The 24,279-nt window shown below is 44.9% G+C and overlaps 1 protein-coding gene and 1 long non-coding RNA gene across 2 annotated transcripts in view; both read right to left on the bottom strand.

The window, feature by feature from the left end:
- CACNA1H (calcium voltage-gated channel subunit alpha1 H) overlaps window positions 1-2,326 on the bottom strand; it is a 449,793-nt gene extending 447,467 nt beyond the window's left edge. The window contains 2 exon segments of the mRNA XM_029576705.1: window positions 1,078-1,391; window positions 1,982-2,326. Of these exon segments, the coding sequence (XP_029432565.1) occupies window positions 1,078-1,376 (299 nt within the window). The 5' untranslated portion in view covers window positions 1,377-1,391; window positions 1,982-2,326.
- A 7,848-nt stretch (window positions 2,327-10,174) lies between these two features.
- Window positions 10,175-24,279, bottom strand: part of LOC115075914 — a 163,017-nt gene continuing 148,912 nt past the window's right edge. The window contains exons 3-4 of the long non-coding RNA XR_003852640.1: window positions 12,154-12,291; window positions 10,175-11,062 (exon numbers count right to left, since the gene is read on the bottom strand). This is a non-coding gene — a long non-coding RNA (uncharacterized LOC115075914). The remainder of the gene's footprint in view (window positions 11,063-12,153; window positions 12,292-24,279) is intronic.

Genomic DNA, 24,279 nt, shown 5'->3' with positions numbered 1-24,279 from the left:
TTACTACAAGTCATTATTGGTCAAAATGCAAAAGTCAATCCAAAAGCTTTTAGGGTTTAGTATGGAACACAGTGACACTTGAATTTCATATATATATATATATACCTGGATGCACCTACAATGTGCATACAGCTGCTAGGGACATTTTCTCAATCGTAATTAAAAGAAAATTGTGCTGAATCATTTATACTTTAATTTTTCTGACTAAACACAATTTTGCAGTTTTATGAGGAGCTTCTGCAGCTGGAAATCAATTTTTATCAGATAAACATTCCTATTTCATCTAACTAAAAAGATACTTCCATGAAAAATATAGGGAAAAATAACCTATTCCTACTTTCTTTTTGATTTTAAGACATTTCCTCTTTGTTAGATATTCTCAATGTTTTCATGCGCACAGTCTGAAAAATGCACCCAATATCCACCCCAGATCCTGTGTCATTAAAGGATAAACAGCATTAACTGTGCGTGTTCCTTTAAGCCCGTGTCCCTGTAATAAAAGCAAAAAGCACTACCCAGCTGAGCCTGGGCAGGAAGATATTAGCCGGGTTATCCACTTATCTCAATCCACCTCAATAAAGGCACATCAAAAGGAACTTAGGCATTACTATAAGATAGCAAAATCCACCAATATTCAGCTTAAGTCCAAGCAATTCAGCAGAAAACCTTTGCAGATCTTTCTTTTTTTCTATTCCCTCAAGGGTACTTGTTCCCCAAAATTAAATAACATGTTTCCCCTGAATGCCCACCATCATGCCCTGTGGCCACAATTCAGCTCACGGTGTTTGTGATAGTTACTGCTCCCCAACCAAAGTTGTGTGTGTGTGTGTGTGTGCTGCTGTGTGGCTAGGGGAGTGGGAAAGGGGGCATCCAAAACTGAAAAGTATCCACCAGATGCCTTGGAGAGGAAAGAAATCAGCATTGAGATCTCAACAGCAAAACACAAAGGAGAAGAGTATAGCGACTGGGCATGAGGAGCAGACGCACACATAGCCAGCTTAGTATCACTGCAATCTCCCAGCGGGTCCCTGGCACAACTCTGGCTGCACCGCCAGGCACTGAGGGGGCAAAGGATATGGGCTACAAACCAGTCGAAGACACCAGCTGCGAGGGCGGGAAGTTTGCATGAGGCAGAAGAAGACGGTGGATGCCAGGGCTGGGTAAGGGAGCTGCGCCTCTTCTTCGGACCCCAGCTCTGGGGCCCGATCTTGGTTTGAGGATCCTGCAGAGCCCAGGCTGCCCAGCACTGACCGACTGGCACTGACCCCATCCTCATCCTCCCCGGGGTCACCCGCTTGGGAGAGGGGAGCTATGGGCACCCGGACCTCATCAGTGGCCGGAGGCTGGAAGGGCTCTCTCCTCTCGCCATCAGTCATGATAGCAGCCAGAACCTGTGGACAAGGAGCAGAGAGACAAAGTCACTTGGGCTGGCAAAGGGGGAGGGAAGGCAGCGGAACCAAGAGGACACAATTGACACTGGGGCAGGGGTCACCTGGAAAATCGGGCGAAAGGTAAAGGAGAAAAAGAAGAGGCACAGAAAGCAAGGAAAATAAAAGTGGAGAGAAAACAAAGGCAAGAATAATCCTACAGAGGAGAGGAGGGCATTAAATACGGGAGAATCAGGGAAAGTCTGAACAGCAAGGAAGCCAGAGCTGGAAAGAAGAGAAGGAAGGCTGTGATGGAGGATTCCTAAAGATCCCCACATCAGCAGCATTTCCCTGCCCTCTCCCCACCCAAAAAAAGCAAGAGGCTTGCACGATACTGCCAGCCACCTGCAAAAGCAGAGACTGGAAATAGTTGCAAAGCCAAATCATGAAAATCCGGGGGTGCAGGAGGCAAGGTGGCAAATGCCCCCCCGTGGGCAGGTCCCCGGTACATTAGCAAAACGCAGTGGCAACGCCTGCGCCCCCCCCGGGAAGGGGCAGGCAGGGGACAAAGGGCGCAGCTCGCAGGCGAAGTTTACGGCGGCGGCCAAACTTACCTCAGGCTTCCGGACCCCGGGCGTCCTACGGGCATAGCCGTGCCCTCCAGCTCCAAGGGGCGGGGGCGCTCTGCCCCTCCGCGTCCAGCTTTGTAAATCCCGAGCTCCGTGCGCCTCCAAGTCCCCCGCCGGCGAGAGGGAGGGAGCCGCCTGCCCGTGCGATAATCCCAGAGAGCGAGCAGCGAGCGGCGAGCCACAGCCTCTCGCACAGCCCTAACTGTGCTTAACAGGAAACTTCGGATGTAGGGAGGGAGAGAAGGAGGGAAGGAGAGAAGGAGGGGGAGGGCAGAGGGATGGGAGCTGGGAAGCGCCGAGATCTCCCCAGCTCCTCCGTCTCTCTCTGGGGCGAGGAGGAAGGATGGGAACTTCTTCCCCGGAGCAGCTGCAGGCTGGGGGTGGGGGAGGGGGCTGACCCGGGTCTGGGGGGGGGGGCAGCGGGGCCAGGTGCTGCCCACAGGGTCACCCAGGCACTTCTCGCTGCAAACACACGCCCAGATGTTTGAAAGGGTGGGCACAAGAAGACAAGCAGCACTGGAAGCCACCTTTTTTATTTTTATTTTTATTTTTTTTGCATTTCCAGCCTGCAACACGCAGAAGGTCATGGGGTGAACCAGTAACGCGTGGCCTCGCCAAGCCAGTCACCCCTTTCCCTTGTAAGGCAGAGGGGAGCGGGGGTGAGAGGCAAGAGGCAGAAACTATGGATCAAGGCATGGGTGGGCCAAGGTGCTCAGTAAATCTGCCACAGATACCCCCACTAAAACCAAATGTCAGCCAGGAGGGGGTGAGAAACTGCACCACCGGGGTGGAGGGTGGCGGAGTACGGCCCTGAAACAGGGAAGCCAGGGTTCAAATCCCACCGACACTCCCTGTGACCTTGAGCAGGTCACTTCAGCCCCCCCATGGCCTGAAGTGCAGAATCCAGCCCCTGTTTACTAAACTTTTTCTGCCGAAAAATGCTTACGTAAATGACCACCTCATAGACCCAGAAGGGGAGTAAATAGGGCCCTTAGACTTAACTCCTCTGGGGCCAGAGAAATACCTGCGAAACCTGAATGCAATGCACTTTGACCAGTCAGAAAGGGCAGACTGGAAATCAGAAATTAAAAATGAAATGAATGCCACTGGCAAAGATTGAGGATTAAATATCCTGCCAAAAAAAAAGCAGCTGCGTGGGGATAACTATTACAGGGCACGATAGTGGGTCACCTAAGATGGAATTTGGGCCGAATCTGGGGTAGTGGGTGACAGATGCGCTCAGATTAATATTAATAATGCAGTCCTAGGCTAGCCGGGACATTTGGGGCCGTGTGCTGGCTCTGGAGAAAGGATGCCCCGCCAGGAGGGAGAGCTTGAACTGACCACCAGCCTGGCTGGGCTACAGGACCACCGCTGGCCGCAGCTGTGCTGCCTCCTGCAGGAATGTAGAGGGTACAGAAGACCTTTTGGGGGTGCTTTGCTGGGGCAAGGACCTTGCAGGAAATCTTTGCCCACATTTGCTGTCTGACCTCTTCCCATCCCCTCTTTGGCGATGTCTTCACGGAGTCTCTGCAGTTTATCTGAGATGCAGGCAATTTCTCCAACAAAACCCTGGTGAGGGGGGCAGTCAAGAGGGCTAATAATATGCTGTTAGGAGGAAACCCTGTGGGATGTGGCTGCTCACTGAAAACAGAAAGGATATTGGAGAACAGTTTTCCCCGAATTAGCCTGCTGTAAGGAACTCTCCATGGGATACGAGGGGTCGGCAGCATGAAGCCGGATGCCAGCGAGGGAGGGGGCTGCATTTGACAGGTGGCTGATGAAATCTAGGACTCGGGACCCCGGCAAGGTCAGCTGTTTGCTATGAGGGGGCACTTGGGGAATGTGCTTGGACAGTGCACTGCCTTTTTCTGCACACAGAAAGCAGGCAACTACCAGAAGAGCTTTGTGGAGATCCTTGTGTCCTGTTTGTGAGGAGGAACGAGTGATCTGACGTTCTTGACTGAGTTTACTTTCAAGGAGGAAAGTGCTCCAAGAAGGGGTAGACAGAGTGGATTTCTTTCCTGTCACTGAATGGCCGCATGGCTTCTTTTGACTCCTCGGTCAGCTAGCATGGATGTGAACGTGGCTACTGTTAGTAATGTAAGACAGGAGATGGGCAAAGGAAAGAGGAAAACTGAACAAAAGAGAATGGTGATACCAGAGTTCCCAACCGTTCTACTGAAGATGGCACTTGATGATGCTGATGAGCCCTGAGGGCTTTGATAATCTGGGGACGGGCTTTTGATCTTTTCTCCAGTAAACATTGCAGCAGGTCCCAAATCTGAGACTCAGAAAGGAGAGAAGCATTATATAGTTACTTAGTGATCTAGATCATGATGGCAGATACAGACCAAAATAGCTTCTCCCATCTGCCCAGTAGAGATTCATCCAATTTAGGTAGATGCATACCCCAAATCCCTTATGCAACCCAACACTAATTCCCGAGCAAGCCCAAAATCTGACATAATGATGGCATCCACCACCACTGCTAGTACATCAATTCAGGCCTTACCACCTTCAAATTTGCTTCCCATAAAATGAATTCCCAAGATAACATCCACGCCCCCTTTCCTTTTCCTTTTTATGTTTTGCAGTAACCCCAAGAGCCACTAAGGTTAGTAATGTTGTGGTAAAAAAAGATTCAGCCTGCCCATGCTCACACCACACTTCCCGGAAGCCTGATGATGCTGTGCCACTGCTGTTTAGGATTATAACTGCAAATTTACACCAATGCTTTCTAGGACATGTAATGCAATCATATTACGGTTGCTCAAGGTTTTAACCAAGGAGGTTACCCTAGGGCAATCTTGAAAGCACAAAGCAGTCATTCCACTGCTGTTATGGGGTGAACTGCAAATACCCAGTATTTACCCAGGCATAAAGGAACTGGTCAGACCTACAAAACAAAGGTAAATTTGTTCTGTATATTCTCTGGAAAGGCAGAAAGAATGGGGAGTTGGATGTGGTTACTTTGGGTTTTCTGTTGGTGACTGTCCTGGAAGGAGAATAAAAGAGAAGCTAGTAAAGGGCAGGAGTAAAAGAAAGAAGAGAAGTGCTATTGTCTCCATAAGTGTAAAATATTTAAGGTTTATTAGTAATAGGCTTGCAATTTCATATTTGAATTCTTTCAGAACTCTGAAGTGAATACCATCTGGTCCTGGTGACTTGTTACTCTAGTTTGTCAATTTGCTCTGTTATATCTTTCATTTTCACAGTGATTTGCTTCAGTTCCTTTGAATTATCAGCATCAAAGATCATTTCTGGTGTAAATATCTTCCCTATATAGAACACGACAAGTGCAGAAAATATTTTATAGTCCATACAACTTCCAATGTGTTTTAATTTCATCAATTCATCATTCATATCCAAGCGGCAACTCCACTGTTATAATGATTCAAGTTAAATCAGGTCCCCTGACATGGACCCGTGTTTCACTGAGGCTGCGTCGGGAGGGACATAAGATTCAGAATAGATCAGTATACTTCAAGATTAGATTTGACAGGGAGCGCTCTGTCTAATCTAATCTTGAAGGATACTGATATATAATTTGTGCTAAGTGCAGCACTTGCTCGTGTTATTTCTGTAATTACCGTATCTTCCCAACATCCTCCTCAGTAAAGATAGAATCATATAATTTATTTTGTTTGTCTGCTATGGTCATATCATCACTGAGCACTCCTTTTACCTCTTGGTCATTTAGTAGTTCAACTGGTTCCCTTACAGACATTTTGCTTTGAATAAACTTGAAAACGTTTTTATTGCTAGTTTTTGCCTGTATAGCAAGTTTCTTTTCAAATTCTCTCTTGGCCTGCCTTATTTATGTTTTACATCTAACTTGCCAGTGTCTAATCTATTTTCTATTTTCCTTATTTAGATCTGTTTTTTATTTTTTGAAAGATGCCCTCTTAGATTTAACTGCCTCTTTCACCTCATCATTTAACCATGGTGGCAGTCGTTTGGTGTTCCTTCGATCATTTTAAATGTATGGAATACATTTTATCTGGGTTTCCAATATGATATTTTTAAACAATGTTCACAGCTCATGCAGACTTTTAACTTTTCTAATCACTCCTTTTAGTTTTTTTTTCTAATGTCCTTATTTTATCAGCCTTCCTTTTTAAAGTTAAATGTTTTTGCAATAGTTTATTTAATATCCCCCTCCAGTGATTATGTCAAATTTGATTGCAGTATGATCACTATTGCTAAGTGGCTATAACCTTTGCACCAGTCTTACATTACACTGAGGACTAGATTTAAAATATCTTCCTCTCTCTTCAATTCCAGAACCAGCAGCTCTATGAAGCAGTCATTTATGGCATCCAGCAACATTACCTCCTTAGCATGTCCTGATAAGATATTTATCCAATCAATCCTGAAGTAATCTTAATCTTCTATTATTATTGCTTTTTTCAGTTTTATTTGCCTTTCTAATTTCTTTTAGAATTTCACCATTTGACTCTTTATCCTGGCCAACAAGATGGTAGTATATGCTCACTGCAATACTCTTCCTCATTACAGATGGAGTTTCCATCCATAAAGATTTTACAGTGCATTTTCTTTCCTACAGGACTATCTTGCTTAACTCTATGCCGTCTTTATCAAATGATGCCACACCTTCACCAATCTGATCGTCATGTCGATATAATGTGTATCCCAGTACCACAGTGCCCTATTGGTTATCCTCCTTCCACTGCATCTTGGAGATACATGTAATGTCTGTACCGTTGTTTAGAATAATATATTAACTTTTCAGTCTTATTTCTCAGACTTCTGGATTTATATCCAATTTATAGTATGTTTTCTTTTTTTTATTATTCACCAGGTGATTCTAAGCAGTTGATATAGGTAATTTGAAAACCTTCATATTGGTCTGCTCTTTATTTAATTCCATGTCGGCCATTTCAGCCTTTACTAAAACCTCTCTACTGAGATATTCTGTTATGCCATTATCCTTGAAAGATACCTCTCTCCAAACAAGGGGGGGGGTCATTCATCAAAACGCATTACGGCCCTAACGCCCACGATAACACCATAATGCATGCGATAAATAACACATCGCGAGATGCATATGCAAATTCAGGTGGGGAGAGGGGGAGAGGAGAGAGAGAGAGCGCCTCTGGGGAGGCACACATATTACTCAACTTTTTATACCACTGTAAGACGGGCCATTCTGAACTCAGGGTGAGGTTTTGGTGGTGGGCTAGGTTTTGGGGGGCAGTAAGAAGTACACACTGAGCCAATGATCTCAATGTAATATAAAATATGATGTCCAGATTTTTTTCCTGGGTGGTAGCTCCTAAAATGGAACCTAACACTTTGTAGCTACAGCATGGATTATTTTTCCCTATATGCATCACCTTGCATGTGTAAACATTATATTTCAGCTGCCATATGAACGCCCAATCCTTCAGTCTCGCAAGGTCCTCTTACAATTTATCACAATCTGCTTGTGATTTAACTACTCTGAATAAGTTTGTGTCATCTGCAAATTTGATTACCTCACTCAATGTACCTCTTTCCAGATCATTTATAAATATACAAGCCGTTAAGCCCGTTAAAACGGGCTACATCCCTCTGTCTCTCACCTCCCCCTCATTCTCTCTCCCCTACCTCCCTCATTCTCTCTCCCCCTACCTCCCTCCCACCCACTCACCCACTCCTCCCCAGCCTCCCTCTCCTCTCACTCAGTCCCTCCCTCCCACTCAGTCTCACTCACTCCCTCCCCCTCTCTCCCTCACTCTCCCTCAGTCCCACTCACTCTCCCTCAGTCCCACTCCCTCCCTCCCTCTCCCTCAGTCCCACTCACTCTCCCTCAGTCCCACTCCCTCCCTCCCTCTCCCTCAGTCCCCACTCACTCCCCCTCAGTCCCACTCCCTCCCTCCCTCTCCCCTCAGTCCCTCCCCCTCACTCAATCCCTCCCTCCCACTCTCTCTCTTCGTCCCTCCCACTTAGTCCGTCCCTCCCTCCCTCTCTCTCTCTCCTCCCTCCCTCGCTACTGGCCGCTGCCGCTACCGCTGCCGCCGCCCGCTGCCGCTACCCGCTACCGCCGCCACTGCCGCCCGCCGCTACCGCCTCCGCTGCCGCCCGCTACCGCCGCCGCCGCCCCGCCCCCGCTGCCACTACCGCCGCCGCCCGCTACCGCTACCGCCACCGCCCACCACCGCTACCGCCGCCGCTGCCGCCCGCTACCGCCGCCGCTACCGCCCGCTACCGCTGCCCGCTGCCGCTGCTACCACCGCTGCCGCCATGTTTTTTGGTTTTTTTTGACGCTGCCTAAGACTGACGTGCTCGCCCGCACATGCGCAGTAGAGCTGCTCTCTACTGCGCATTTGTGGGCACGTCGGTCAAGCTTCATTTATCTAGTTAGATTAAAATGCACCGGTCTAAGTACAGGTCCCTGAGGCACGCGACTGTTTACCTTTTTCCACTGAGAAAATTGACCATTTAATCCTACTCTCTGTTTCCTGTCTTTTAACCAGTTTGTAATCCATGAAAGGACATCGCCTTCTATCCCATGACTTTCTAGATTTCTTAGAAGCCTCTCAGAGGGACTTTGTCAAACGTCTTCTGAAAATCCAAATACACCACATCTACCAGTTCACCTTTATCCACATGCTTATTCACCCCTTCAAAAAATTGTAGATTTTTGAGGCAAGACTTGCCTTGGGTAAATCCATGCTGGCTGTGTCCCATTATATCATGTCTATCTAAATGTTTTGTGATTTTATTCTTTGCAATAGTTTCCACAATTTTTCCTGGCACTGAAGTCAGGCTCACAGGTCTATAATTTTCCGGATCATCTCTGAAGTCATTTTTAAATATTGGGGTTACATTGGCCATCTGCCAGTCTTTCGGAGGCAACGAATGAATTTACTGATAGATTACAAATTACTTGTAATAGGGCTGAAATTTCATTTTTGAGTTCTTTCAGAACCCTGGGATGTATACCATCTGGTCCAGGTGATTTGCTACTCTTCAGTTTGTCAATCTGGCCTACATCTCCCAGGTTCACTGTGAATTTGGTCAGTTCATCTGAATCGTCACCCTTGAAAACTGTCTCCGGAATGGGTATCTCCCCAATATACTCCTCAGTAAACACCGAAGCATTTAACTTGCCAAAGCTTATGCTTTTTCCTATTTTCATCTGCTGAATCCTTCTTACAATTTTTAAGGAAGATCCTTTGGCTAAAATAGCCTCTTTCATTTCACCTTTTAACCATACCGGCAATCATTTGACCTTCTTTCCACCTTTCTCAATACATGGAATACATCTGGACTATGCTTCTAAGTCTGTATTTTTTAACAATGTTTGCACTTGTTGTACACGCTTAACCTGCACATTTCAGTATTTTTTCTAACTATTTTTCTCATTTTATCAAAGTTTCCCTTTTGAAAGTTTAACGCTAGAGCCGTGGATTTACTTATTGTCCCCCTTCCAGTCATTAATTCAAATTTTATCATGTTATGATCACTTTTGCCAAGCGGCCCCTACCATCATTACCTCTCTGACCAAATCCTGCACTCCACTAAGAATTAGATCTAAAATAGCTCCCTGTCTTGTTGGTTCCTGAACCAATTGCTCCATAAAGCTGTCGTTTATTCCTTTCAGGAACTTTATCTCTCTAGCATGTCCTGGTGTTACATCTATCCAATCAATATTGGGGTAATTGAAATTTACCAATAATATCCAAAGCTTATTCAAAATACGATTATGTAAACACTACTGAAAAGACATTGTACAGTAATATTTCAATTTTAATGTGTGCATTTTGCTAAATATGATTCGTTTTCTAGCCTATTACGGACCGTCATAACAACGTCTTTTCGGTAATTGAAATCTCCCATTATTACTACATTAGCAATTTGGTTAGCTCACCTAATTTCTCTTAGCATTTCATCATCCATTTCACTAGTTTGGCAAGGTGGACTGTAGTATACTCCTATCACTGTGCTCTTCCCAGACACTTATGGGATTTCTACCCATAAAGATTCTATTGTGCATTAATTTAGGGCCTGATTTTTAAAAGTATTTACACGCATAAAACCAGGCTTTACTCGAGTAAATGCACTTTACTCAAGTAAGTGGGCTTTTGAAAATTGCTACAATATATGCAATTGAATTGTCTATAGGATTTACTCACGTAAGTGCACTTAGACTTTTCCAGGAAAATTCCACAGGTGTGGACTTTAATCAATCATTTATTTTCACAGGTGCTTTTCCACAAAAACTCAAAAGTGACATAATAAAAGTACATATGTTATAGGGTATTGATAACACAGAAATAATAATAAATCAAAGCAAAGAAAAATAAATATAATTCAAGTCCAATTATAAATTCATATAAAATATTAAAAGAAAGATAAAAGAAAACTTCAAGATTTAAATAATAATGATCGCAACATATTCCAGCAATTCCTGTGCTGGATTTGCTGAAAGTGAACTGAAGAAACATTGGCTAGAGTACGTGCTGCAGGAAATGCTCCTCTCCATCCACCCCCATCCCCACCACACAAGAGTTGTAGATTGAATTCTATAAACTTTTTCAAATATTGTATGTAAACACAAAATTTTAGCTATAACCAGTATTTAGAGTTCTTCTCCTCCATCCAACCTATATGTAGAACATATTTGGGGTAAATATAAGAATATTGGTAAGGCCATCAGAAGGAGTGGGCTAGCAGGTCAACCACCTGGTGTGCCAAGCCAGGGAGGCAGCGCCTTGAGTCTGCAGGGAAGGGGGGTTGGCACCAAAAGCACCCCTTGCCCTGCGTGCTGCTTGGTCCATCGACTGCCCTGATGAATACCAATCACTAAAGTCTTTATAAAAGGTTTCCGGAGCTTCACTCCACATATTCGATTTAACATTTTAAAGTTCATTGCCTTAACCTGCTGTCTTATTGACAGTGTGTTTATAGTCTAAAGTGTATTAATGAAGCAGTCAAAGAAAGACGATGTCTCATAAAACTCATTCTACCTGCAAGATGGGAGCGTGAAGGTAGATTGTAGAGGTTTGATATGAAGGCAGAAAGCTCCTTTCTAATCCCGCTGTCATCCTCAGCTTGCTTTTGTTATATTTGAAAAAAATGCAGTGTCAGAGATCGGTACTTACTTCAGATGAACAAAATGATAATTAGCCTGCATTTGGTAGTGAAATCACTAAAATTGGATTTATCAGATAAGACATTTTCCAACACAAACCTACCAATTGTTACTTGCTAACATTTTGCTTTGGGTTATAGTTATATTACAGAGAATGGTTCTCCACTGGCAGGCAGGCAGTGCAAACATATGTATCCCATCCACTCTCTGTCTGTCTATATCTCATAATAAAAGAGACACATGGGAACATTCTTAAACTCACTAAATAATTCACGACAACTAGATCACAGCCACAGATTAAGGATGATGATGAACACATTAACCTGACCTTTGAGGATAGGAGCTCACTTTGTGACTCTACTTCATGAGGACTCTTCTCCATAACTTAATTATGCTTCGATAAATCTGTTGGTCTATAAGGTGCCACCAGCCTGTGTGTCATTTTCTCACTACTACAGACTAACACTGTGGCTGTAATCGGAAAACATGTTGGGTTTTCATGGTTTCTTTTTTTTTAATTCATTTTTCATTTCATTTACTAGAAACAAAATCAGCAGCATAGTGAAAAGGAAAAAAAAAAACACCAAAAAGAAAGCAAGGACCCTCCTCCAGCCAGAAAATCTCAACCCCCACCCGGGCTTTCTCCAGTTCCCTCAACGTCCCCAAATGCCTCTTACACCATCTGTGCGGTTCCAGCAGTTGGAAAGGGGCAGGACTGAGATCCCCTCCTGCTCAGCTGGCGCCATTTTCAAACTGGGACTTGGCAAGGCAGCAGTGACTGGGGATCCCTTCTGCCCCATTTGGACCTCAGAAACCCCAATGGGACAGGACACAGGGGGAAGCCCAGGGAGAGGGGATTCCACGTTTCGATAGGGAGAGGGGGAGAATCCAGCCCCTTGATTTTTTTTTCTTCCTTGTTCTTTTCAATGTTTATTTTGTTTTAAATAAATGAAATGGATAGAAATAAATATAAAATTAAATGAAAAACTTCTCCCAGAAAAAAAAACAAACAACCCAAGATGAAAAAGAGAAGATATATTTTTAGTGCCCTCACCTTTTATCTAGTCAAGCCATCACGATGGCAATCCTGCGGCTGAAGCTCCATCGCTTTGCTCCTTCCTGAGGTCCATGAACACATTTCCTTCTTATGGAAGGAAAAATTAAAAGAGGCCATTCATGTATGGTGCCTAATCTGTGGAAACAGGAAGAGAGACAGAGACGATGACAGAAGATAAGGCCTATTACCACTACACTGTCTGCTATTTATCCTTTCTAGATGTACACGGCACACATAAGAGACAGTTATGCATCCTGGAGCTTAGCATCTAGTCAAGACACAAATAGGTACGAGAAATCTATTTATTACAGTAAACATAGTTATAACTGCCAGGGTTTAAAATGTAAAAGCAAGCTCCAAAAGGCTGATTATTAGAAGGTACTTAAATATGGCCAGAGTGAGGGCATGGCATTTTGGATGAAGAGTACGACTTCAGGCAGACTGCCCATCTCTACTCCTCAGAACTAATTTTTCTCTTGCTAATGTTTAATATTCAATGTATGCTTTGTAACATAAGTAAACATTTTCGTGCTTTTAAAGGACATGTGCATTCAGCTGTCTTGGAAGCATCCTTGATAAGGTTTGTAAGAAGGGGTAAGTGAAGGGATTCTGCCCTCTCACTTCAGAGAAAGAATGGATGGCGTTGGCAATTTATACAAACTAAAAAGCTTCAGTTCTTTGAAGAGGCAGAAAGCTGGCAGATTGTACAACAGCACACATAGCAACTCTGGGTGGTGGAACCACCGAGATCATGGAAAAGCTGAAAGATTCAGGGCTAAGTGTTCTCCCTGACTTTGCAGAGCTACTGGAGAGGGGTGTGTGGAGGGCAGGGTGAGAGGGAAGGAAGAAAGGGGGAAAAGAGTAATCACACACCTCCATCTTTCCTTACATCATTACGTTTGGAGACAAGAGGAGATCACTAAACAGAAAGACTTTTAAATATTAAAATTCTCTCTGGTCAGATTGCAACTTCATTAAGATGCACCTCGATTGTATTTCAGTAATAACTGGATATAATTCATGCTGACTAAAATCCATGTTTTCAGATTGTAAAACTAATTTAACCATGAAGTTGTGCTAACAGTGTTTCCTTAAATCATCCTCAAAATGATGAGTCTGAGAATCAAATCCATGAACGGGACTGACAGTGAAAGAAGACTTTACTAGAAGGATTAACCGTGTGTTTGCATGTGCGCATGCACCCGTGCATGAGATGCTTCAGTGAACAACAGGAACAGATTTATAAAACAAAATTTACAAAAAAAAAAACAAACCCCAAGAGAATTACCGTTCGGATTACCCATATATTATGCACGATGATGGATATTTTTAAATATGCATGCCCTTCTGGGAAATTAAGGTTTTTCATTTGCTTGATGTCAATATAATATGATTTACACCAGTGATGTCGTTGCCTTCATGTGCTGAGCCACATATCTCCCAGGCCCAAACTCCCGCACAAGATAAACGAGTCCCACCCTCTGCCTCCCCTGGTCCCCACCCTGCTACCGTGTTCAGGATCCGGAGCTCTAACGTCCTCAGGTCAGAGAATGAACACAAGTCTTGCAAGGCAAGTCAGCTTTTTGGTAAATTACACTGAGTACTCCCTTGAGCAAGTCCATTATTGTGATCACTGAAATATGTAATACACTCAATCTATCCTGGCTAGTAACTCACTCTCCATTTGCAAAGCAATTTAAATCCACATTTCTAAGGTTTACTGAAGATCTGATTGACTCAGAGGGAAGGTCTCACAAAACGGTTTCTTTTTTGTATCCCATCTAAAATAGATCCCTGGCATTTTGTGAATGACGCCTCTCTCTTCTCATCTGTTTCGGTGCTTTTCTAATGCCCCAGTGGCCTCCACTGCAGATACAGCTCCTTCTGTGCCCCGGAGACTTGATGGTAAGCCAAATCCCATAATGCTCCAGGAAAGGCTAGCAGTGGGCAAGAAAAGTTTGGTTTATCAGCAGAACTGAAATCTCCATCTCCAGGCTGAGGATTACTGGGAGGGTGGGATTTTTTGTGATTGCAATCTCGGGTTTGCAAAACTCTGATCGGGGAAAAATCGTAAGTGAAAATAACATCTTTGTTATATTGCAAAATTCAATGAAGTTTCTCAGAAACGAATCTGCCAGTTTGGCATTTCGGATGATAAGTAATAGCATTACTACATGACCCCTATGAAAACAATTTCATGTACAGTTATAAAAGAAAAGGAGCACGCATTTTAAAACTTAGCGTAACTCCATGCTTCTGTTTGGCCCTTTGTTAACTTACATTTTATGCACAATTTAGGCTTACTAAAAATTCATTATCTGAAAAAAAAGATAAAATATTTGTCTATGAAAAACTGAGCTGATAACTTCACCTTCTGTGTTTACATTCTGTGATAAGCAATTTTCAAAAGGGATCTAGCCGCTTTACCAGAATTAGGAGACTAGATCCCTTGTTAGAAAATTGCCTCCGACAGAGCAGCTAAATATAGCCTCTTAGTTGATGGTCGTAATTAGCTGCTCCCAGGATTATAATTTGGGAAGGGGATAAAACTATGTGTGTCTATTCCATGGCCGCATAACTCCTGCAGAAGTAGGAGGGGGAAAGCAGGTGAGTTCTTGAACGCACATCCACGTTAGATAATTTTCAAAGGGGGACTACCTGTAAATATGTGGCTTTGTGAAAACGCTCCTTCTTGAGTAAATTTTCAAAGGCGTTATGCATGGAAAAATAGCGTTTAATCATGTAATCGCGTGTATGCTATTTTATAAACCTCAAAAGTAAAGAAGTATTTGTGTTTCATGCATTCATTTTGCTGGTATAAAAAAGGGGGCGGTCTAGGGGTGACCCAGAGCAAGAGGTACATGCAGAAGTTGTCATTTTATAAGCAATTTATGCACATAAAGTATCAAACTTATTCTTGCAATTTTACACTTGCTAATTGACTAGCACAGGTGAAAAAGGACTGGTCTGTAGATTTTGGTTGGGAGGCAGCATTATGCACATTCAAATTAGAGCAGCTGACGATGCCTTCAGACTTGAATATTGAAACAGCACCACTTACCTACCTGGCTTCAATTGGTGGATCCTTTTCTGCTACATCTTCTTGTAGATAGGTCTTTTCCCCTGGCATAAGACTTTTGAGCCTGCAGGCAACACTAGATGCCATTGCTTTTTTTTAAAACAATGTGTTAATCCTCCAAGGGAACTCCCATTTGGTATAATCCTAAATTCAGAATCAACAACAAGACGATTTGTTGGAAAGCCTGGTATGTGAGGGGTGTCTGGATGCTTGGGCATGTGCACCCCTGCGGGTTGACCACTAGATGTCATCTAGTCCCTGTGGAAGAGCAACTAGCTAGAGGGAATACCATGTTACAGCTCTTCCGCTATGAGATAGCTTAGTGGGTGGACCCTGGATACAACTAGGGACTGGGCCTAGATTCAGGAGGAGTTGAGGAGAGAGGAGCCCTTTTGGTGATGGGTCCCTTTCCTTGTTCCTTGTGGTGATGCCTACAGCTTCACCCCCAAATACTTTTGGGAGACACCTGCCTGTGCATTCCCTGCCAGCTTATGTATCAATAGTGAGAAACAGAGAGAATCAAAAGGATTTGGATTGTGTTAAGGACGATTTTGCCTGGGTTACAGCTTGGAGCTCTGAGGAAAGATCCCCCCTGGATCCAAAGGCCAGATCACTGAGCCCTGTCCGTACTCTTCAAAGGTTAATGAAGGGCTGCAGGGACAGTGGATCCAGCAGATATTGGATGTTGGATATTGAGATACCCTATTTAAGGTGAGGAGTGGATTTAATGCCTTCCTTTCTGGGAGGCTCAGAAGAAGAAACACCACAAGGGGCTGAGGAGCATCAAAGGAAGACCCTCTGCAGGATTTTTGAATGGGACACAGGCACAGGTTGGATCACTGTGTGAAGTCTGCTGGATCCAGGTAGGACTAGGAAAATTCAAAGGGAATCTCTTGCAGACTGGGCCCGTCATAGGGGATTACTAAACTCTCATGTAAAGGGAGTTAGGATTTTGCCAGAAGCCCGGAGAGAAAGAACACTCATTTGGAGAGCCATTTACCTCACCTGGACATTGATTACCTTTTATCAAAATAAGCAAACTTTATTTTTATAAGTATCTCTTCTAATCAGCAAGTTACTTGTTTATATAAACTTCTTCAATTCAATATTAGGTCACAGGTCTAGGAAAAGGACCTTGATATGGAGTTGGACTCAAGTTTGTGGCATAAATTTTGGGGTAAGGCCATTTGGGTGTCCTCCTCTGCCTCAATGACCCAATCCCTGTTTTTCGCTGCTCATAAGGCCATTTGGACTCTTGTTAAAGTTGCTTATTTGGTACATAATGGTCTTGCAATGTGAGTGTGGGATCTCTGACTCACATGTTTTCTTTTGCCCCTTCTCATCCTTGCTTTGGTTTTGGGTGTGAAAGCATATGGCTGTAAAACAAAACGGCGCCAGTTAAGGGCCAGCTGGTGCCATTTTATTGGCTGGTTGTACAGCTGGAAATCAAAATGGCACTGGCCTCAGGGACCCAATGGAGCATGAGAGACGGAAGATTGCTCCTGTCCCTTTCCACATTGAAGACCCTGCGGAAAGAAATAAAGGTGAATTTTAAAAGCTCGCAGGCGCCAACACCGGGAGATAGAAGCACAAGTCGGGCCGGTGTGCAGCGAGCGGATTTTAAAAGCCACCTGTGTACGCGCACAAATGAAAAGTTATGAAAAAGGGGTGGGGTGTGGGCGTTTGGGGATTTCACTTTGAAATCTGCGCGACAAGGGTCCCCTGCCACGTAAGTTTACACTTCTGCTACGGATGGCGCGTAAGTAGTAAAACAAAAAGATTTAGGCAGATCAGCGGGGTTTTAAAGGGAGGGGCTAAGAGGGGAGAGGGGAGGCTATTAAAGTGGGGCAGTTTGGAAGTCCTGTCACTTACCTGGGCGAACTGGGAATGAGCTGGTAAAAACGGTAATGGCATCGGCGTCTTTTAAAATCCCCCCACTTTCACGGCAGAGGCGGCATTGTGTGCATCCACTTAAAATCGCTTGCACACGTGTGCACAGTCAGGCTATTTTATAACATGCGTGCATATACCTGCATATGTTATGAAATGGCCGTGTCCCTGGGCGCAGGCCGACGAGCGTGCGTACATGGGCACCCGCGCACCGTCTGTGAGGACCAGGGGGGACCCTGTGGGAGAGGTGCTGGAGATGCCTGGGAGGGTCTTGTTTTCTTAAATGAACCAAAAATATCAGAAAAATGTTTGCATATTTTCAAGTCAGTCAAGTTTCAGTTTGTTCCATTCATAACAAACCAAAAAGTGACTTTTTTTTGTTAGATAATGTGCATTCATTTAAAACAAAAGCACAGCTGTACTCCAACCAAATGTGGTTCAGTCCAGCCATTTAAAAGATGTAAGGGGGGGGCACACATACAGAGACATCAGCGCGCCCTAATAAACCTCTCTTCCTATCAAACAGCGGCTAAAAATGAATAAGTGAAAGCCTCCTGATTCAAAACACCACCCTCTTAATGATGGAGTCCATCTCTGGTATTAAAAGATGTTGCATAATTGAGTAATGTAACGTTAGTCAATTTAACACTATCTTTAAGTGCGTTAGAGAGAGAGGGATCCTGCTGTTTGCTAATAGCAGACACTCACGCTACACCTCTTAAATAAATAAGGAACGAATGAAACCTTCCATTGTATTAGATAATAAAGTGACTATAATCATCAGTTTCACGTGCAATTCCTTCAGTGCCTTCTCGCTGTTCCCCCTTCTGCACCGATGCTCCTTCTCCTCCTCCTCAGTGGAGCATTTCCACCCTCTCCCCAGCTTTAGCAGTCTCTCCCCTTTGTGGGGAAGCAAACTGCTGCGACTCTCCTGCACCCAGGCCCCCTCCAGGAGACTGCCAGAGAGGACTGCAAGGTAATTTAGTTATTCCTGTAACGCTGAGGTGACAAGGAGCAGATGCCTGCTCCAGCCAGAGGCTTAGCAGAAAAAGCTATTTGCCAGAAATGGCTTACTCAGCAAGTGTTAGCCCGGATTTCCAGAGAGAATACCTCGCTTAACGATGCTTCTGGACCCCTGCTGAAGGACAATATTAAGAAATATGGAGTGGAAAAAGCTGCTAGGCTATCAGATTTTGACAGCAGTTATTATGAAGCTCACAAACAGCACTGCAGACCTTCAATTGAGTCTACTTCTTGAACTGCATGCCTCTGTCTGCCTCCCCTGACCTCTCTTGACTATTTCCCACCTGACTCTCATCGGGGATCCACTTTGCATGACTTATATTTGTATTTATTTTACTGTTTTCTCCCACATCCCATCTCCCACTGACCGAGGCTGCAGGATGCCTCTCTGTTAGGAATCACACCCGTGATAATCTTTTGGAAACCACAAGATGGCGCTATAAGGGCAACCCCCTTCCCAAGAGTTACTTATGTAATCAGAAGCTAGGCCTTAGCGGACTCAGATGAGTGTAACATCTGTAAACATCAGTTCTGCAGGGTGAGCTCAGTGAGGGAGCAATCTGTGTTATTCTGTGTGCTGGCAGTGGATATCCCCCAGGCCATATTCTACAGTTGGGGGTAATTATGAAATATAATTTAGGGAGACTCTCCATCTACATAAGCAGTGCTGCCAAGCTTGCTAGTTCTGGTCCCCTGGTCTCTCTCATGCCATCACGGGAGACCGGCATCCCTGGCTCCAACTGCATGATGACATCAGACAGCTGCGCCTTAAGAGACAGCCCACCGAGGATGGTGTTTCGCCTCTGAAGGGGTTTACCCTGTGGGAGTGTCCTTGATCAGCAGGATAGGTGTGGCTGAGGCCTTTCGGTTAAGTGTATGAGTTGTATTGAAGGATTTAAAGATTCATAGTCCTCTAGGAGAGTTTGGGGTGGAATGGGGGAGAGCTGAAATTTTTCTTGCTGATGTTTTACAGATTTGGGTGGTATCATTGTAATTAGGGATGTCAACAACATTTTTTATGTTGTTTTGTTTTCATGACAAAATGAAAGAAAAAAATGAATGTCATTCGCTTTTCTTTTCTTTCGTTTTGTGCCCAGCTGCCATTTTTAAAAAGTCCCTGTGTTTTTCTCCCATGTCCTCCTCCCCCCCCAGTCTGGTCTGTCTGCCACCTCCTGTGGGCCTCCCCCGGACTCCTCTAACTTCTTCCAGGGACAGTTGCTTTGTCTACAACAAAATGACATCAGCTGGAGCCATTCTGCAGACAAGACCTGGTGGGGCAACAGGGGATTGCTTCTGCCTCATTCAGACTACTAGGACCTGACGGGTGGAGTCAGCTATTGCCTGTGTGGAGGGTGGGAAGCCGGGTGTGTGTGTGGGGGCGGGGGGGGGGTATTAAATTTAAAAATTATGGTGGCTTTCTTTCACTGACTTTCTGGAAATAAATGTCAGTGAAAAAATTGACAGTTTTTTTTTTTTATTTAATTTATAAACGAAATGAAACAAAACACAAGTTATTCGTTGCATTTTTCATTTTGTTTGAAAACAAATGCTCATCCTATTGAAGTAAATCATGAGCCGGAGGTGTCACTGAACATGCACTAAAGACTCAGATGCAATGGGATCAGAGTCAGAAATGTACAATTACTTTCAATATATTTAGGAGCAGATGTAGAAAACACTTTCCCCAGGTTCACCTGGCATTTTTCCTATTGAAAGTACCAAGAAGTTTTCATTGATAAATCTGGAGTCATTTTGTTGCACACGAGCAAAGCTGAAGTAAATGTTTGGGCTTCGTCTTCCGAGGGCCATATTCAGACAAGCCGGGGAGCTCCCCACAGCTGCATGGCCCATCCAGTGCCACCGGGCCTGAAAGGGCCATCGCCATTGCCCGGACAGTCTCTGTGGGGACGAGGGCAGGAGAGGGGACAGTGAATGGCAGCGTGATGCTCACTCAGGAGAGCTTCCCTGCTTTGCTTTCTCCATGTTTGCCCATGTGTCCCTCTGTTTCTCCATTTCATCCGTACACATGCGCATATAAATGGACGGACAGACACTGCAAGTCAAGAAGTCATTGCATGAGGAAACAAGGCTGAAAGGGCTTTCCCCCCATTCTTTGTCTACGGAATGAGATCTTTATTTAATGAAGGCCTTACTCTGTCCTTTGAGTGGGGAAAGTGGTAAGTAATTTAGCTTCTCCTCGCCGTCGTTTACTTTGAGAATAGCTTGTAATTGATACATCACAATTCAGAAGCTATCAGAAGAGCTCTAAGTGCTGGGAGAGTAGCTCGTCAGGCTCATTAATGTGCTCTTACGAACTGCAGATTGGAATTCACTGGTGATGTGATGACACCAAACTTCTTACTGCAAGGAAAATAGATACACCTATTAAGTTGTAGATGTAATTAAAACCACGTAAGGATGAACAAGCTTCTCTCCTAAGCAATGGGACTGGAGAGATGTATGATGCATATTGACTCTGTCATTTTAATAATGTATCTTATTGTGTATGCTTATCTTGTGAGCCGCTGTGCGCTCTGGTGGCGGTGGCATATAAATATATATAAATAAATAAGGGTTAGCACCATGAATAGCTCATGCTCAGCCTCATCACTCTCCTGGTGGCTGCTCATGCATAAACAGCCCCATCAAGATGAGATACAGTTCATAAAGAAGATGCTAGGCGTAGTGATCCTGGCCCGGGTACCATTTCCCTAATGCCCACCTGTGATAACCGTCTTGGATTATGTTTCCTTTGGGGATGGTGTGTGGAAGATGATTTGTATTTTAGCTTTAGCTCATGCCTTTTCAGTGGTAGCTCAAGGCAAGTTACAGCTGAGTACTGTAGGTATTCCCCGGACTCCAGAGGACTCCCAATCTAAAGGTGCACCAGTCTTCACAAACATGTTAAATCATCAAATGTGCTTATTGCAAGGTGTAGTTTTCTGTGAAAATGGCTGTGTAATTGCACTAAATTTATCTCCAAATTCATTTGCCTGCAATTAACATAGCCATGTTTGGCCTCTGTGCTTGAAAATAATGGACCAGCTTTGGTGTGTTTCAGGTGGATTGTGGGAGGAAATGATGTGCAGTACACAGGAGGTAACCAGGTGATAATCCCTCAGGGGTATGTGTTGTATCAGCACCGCTTCTCTACTGGCCATTTAGACTTTTTTCTATTTGTATATTTTTTCAACCTGTTCTACTTATTTTGCCAGGTAGGCAAAATCACAACCAGTAGTCAGTCACATGTGATCAGTCATGGTGCTCCTATCTTCCAGCTGCTTGATTTTTAAACAGACTGGGTAGTTTACAGACCTGCAAGCTAATCTTCAAAAGGAAACTCTGGCATGAGTTTCCTTTTGAAGGCATGAGCTTGAGCTAAAATACAAATCATCTTCCACACACCATCTTCCTTGATGGTAACATTCACACAATAGTCTCCTGGAACAGCCCAGGAGCTGGAATGAAGAAGGCCCTCGAGGAGCGAGGAGCGAGTACCTGGTTCCAGGGAAAGCTCTGAGAGAGAGATGGTAACTCACTGGTGTTGTAGGCAGCGGTGACTTCCTGGCAGAAGTTATATTCAGTAGCAGGTCCGGGAACGTGGGCCCTCGAGGAGCGAGTACCGGTTCCAGACTGCGATCTGAAAAGCAAAAGAGAGAGCAAGGCCCCTGAGGAGCGGGTACCCCTGGTAAAGTCCGAGGAGGCAGAGTAGCAAGGTAAGCGGAGAGCGAATCCCATCCGCAGCAATACCTGGAGGCAGCTGGGTAGGAAACCCTTTGCTAACTCGATTAGCTAGCAAAATAAGAGACCTTCAATATCCGGTGATGATGATGTCATCTCAGGGGGACGCCCCTGAGGTTCGCGCCACTGCTGGTACTTGAGTTGGGGTTGTGCTGCGAGCGCGCCCTTAGGCCTCAGGAGAACATGGCGGAAGGCAGCGTCTAGCCGGTCCGGGAACGCCGGAGGAGGTCGGCAAAATGACGCCGTGGCAGCCAAACTTCCATCAACCAAAGAGGGAGTCGCCAAAGAGGTAAAGTGGGCGGAATGGAGACGTTGGGCAGCGACGGTCGCAACAAGGGGAATTTACCTGCGCAGCAGCTTAGTTACTCAGGCAAATTATTTTGCAAATTGCCCTCCCTATTCAGATTCCATAGCATGGAGGACAAATTTCCCAGGAAACGTGGCCTGTCTGAACACTGCTCCCCGTAACAATTTTTCTCTGGTGCTGCCAGATATAATTTGGCAGAAATAAGACAGATGCACACATATGGGGCAGATTTTCAAAGGGTTATGCACGTAAACCCCGAAAAGCTGCCCTAAGCTGCCCCTGCCGAGCCTATCTTGCATAGGCTCGGCGGCGTGTGCAAGCCCCGGGATGCGCGTATGTCCCGGGGCTTTGAAAAAGGGGCGGGAAGGGGGTGGGTCCGGGGCGTGACAGGGGCAGGACCAAGGTCTCCTTTGTTGCGGCCGTGCCGGGGAATGGTGCGCAACAAAGGTCAGGATGGGGGTTTAGGTAGGGCTGGGGGGCGGGTTAGGTAGGGGAAGGGAAGGGAAGGTGGGGGGTGGCGGAAGGAACTGGGAAAGCCATCGGGGCTCCCTTAGGGCTTAGCGCGCACAAGGGGGTGCACACTTGTGCACCTTGCCGACCCCTGATTTTATAACATGCGCGTGGCAGCGCACGCATGTTATAAAATCAGGCGTAGATTTGTTCGTGCCGGGTTGCGCGAACAAATCTACGCCCGCGCATATCTTTTAAGATCTGGCCCATGGTGCTGAATATACATATATGTATGTATTCAAATAAAAGCAGTGGTTATAATAAATGCAATATGAGCATGGTCCTAAGAGTGGGAAAACAAGATAGTGCAAGACAGAAAGTGATTATTGACAAGGATACGTCGTCAGTGATCACGCAACTGAGTGTTCAAGTGAACTATCAGGTGAGTTCCAGTCTCCTGTTCCAGTCTCCGTCAGTCTCTGCAGAGAGTAGAGCATTAGCTCCCCTGAGTATGAAGACACAGCAATGGATTCAGATCTGTTCAGGGTCTTGTTTATCTATTCCGCTTTTGTGTTACAATCACCTTCTATTTATGTTCCCTAAAATGGATCTGACTTGCCGCCACCACCTCAACCAGGGGAGGAAGAGGAATTGGATTCAGATGAACCAACATGGGCCCTGACTTTTATGGTCTAGGATACGAATACAAAGACATAAGGGAAAAGGCCCAGGACTGCTTCTACGGCCAAGTCCATAAGCAAAGCACATCAAGCAGCACTGTCTGAATTTTCAAGGAAGCTCATCACCCAGTAAAAGTGTTGCTAGCAGTAAATATTTTTATAGATTATCATAAGGCTTGGGGATAACTGCACAGAGTGGCAGTTACTACTCTGAAGAGAAACATGGGGATAACCTGCATGACAGATATACTACCATAGAAAGCTTGCTGGAACTATTTGGTCCATTTCTGCCGACATTACTATGTTATTATGTATATATGTTAAGTGGTAAAAGTCACGTACACATTCTTAGCATCGTCGCTTAGAGGTCGATTTTAAAACCTATGCACAGTTCCTGGCATGCGCACATGGATGCACTGAATTTTGAAATCCACGTGCACATGAGTGGGTGGCCCGCAATGCACAGCAACATGAGAAGGGCTGCCCTAGTTCCCTCCCAGTCCGCTCTAATTCAGGAGCGGACTGGGAGAGAACTTCCCTATACCCCTATCTAACCTTTCTAACCTTTTCTCCTCTCCTCCACGACCCTACCCCCTTCCCTATTAGAATTTTTTTTATTTTTTTACCTTACTGCTTCTTCAGAGCAGTAGTAGACTCCGAGTGCCGGCCAGCTGCCAATGTGCGCTTCCCCGGACAATGGCTAATGGCGCTGTCTCAGCCCATCCCCCGGCACGTAGCGGGGTTTACGCATGTGGCTGGGCCTTTCTGAAAACGCATGCAGCATGTGCAAGGCCGGGCCACATGTGTAACCCCTCCATTTTTACATGCATGTCCCGTTTAAAATCGGGTCGTTACTGTGGTAGCAAAATGATTTGTTATCTCTTAACTATAATGTCTCTTCTGGTTTGTCTAGGTAAAGCTGCTTTCTTATGTCTAACTATCATTCTTTTCAC

This window comes from Rhinatrema bivittatum, chromosome 14 (genome assembly GCF_901001135.1).
Source record: "Rhinatrema bivittatum chromosome 14, aRhiBiv1.1, whole genome shotgun sequence".
Taxonomy (NCBI): domain Eukaryota; kingdom Metazoa; phylum Chordata; class Amphibia; order Gymnophiona; family Rhinatrematidae; genus Rhinatrema; species Rhinatrema bivittatum.
Note: the sequence above shows the minus strand (reverse complement) of the source record. Positions and strands in the feature narration are given on the sequence as shown.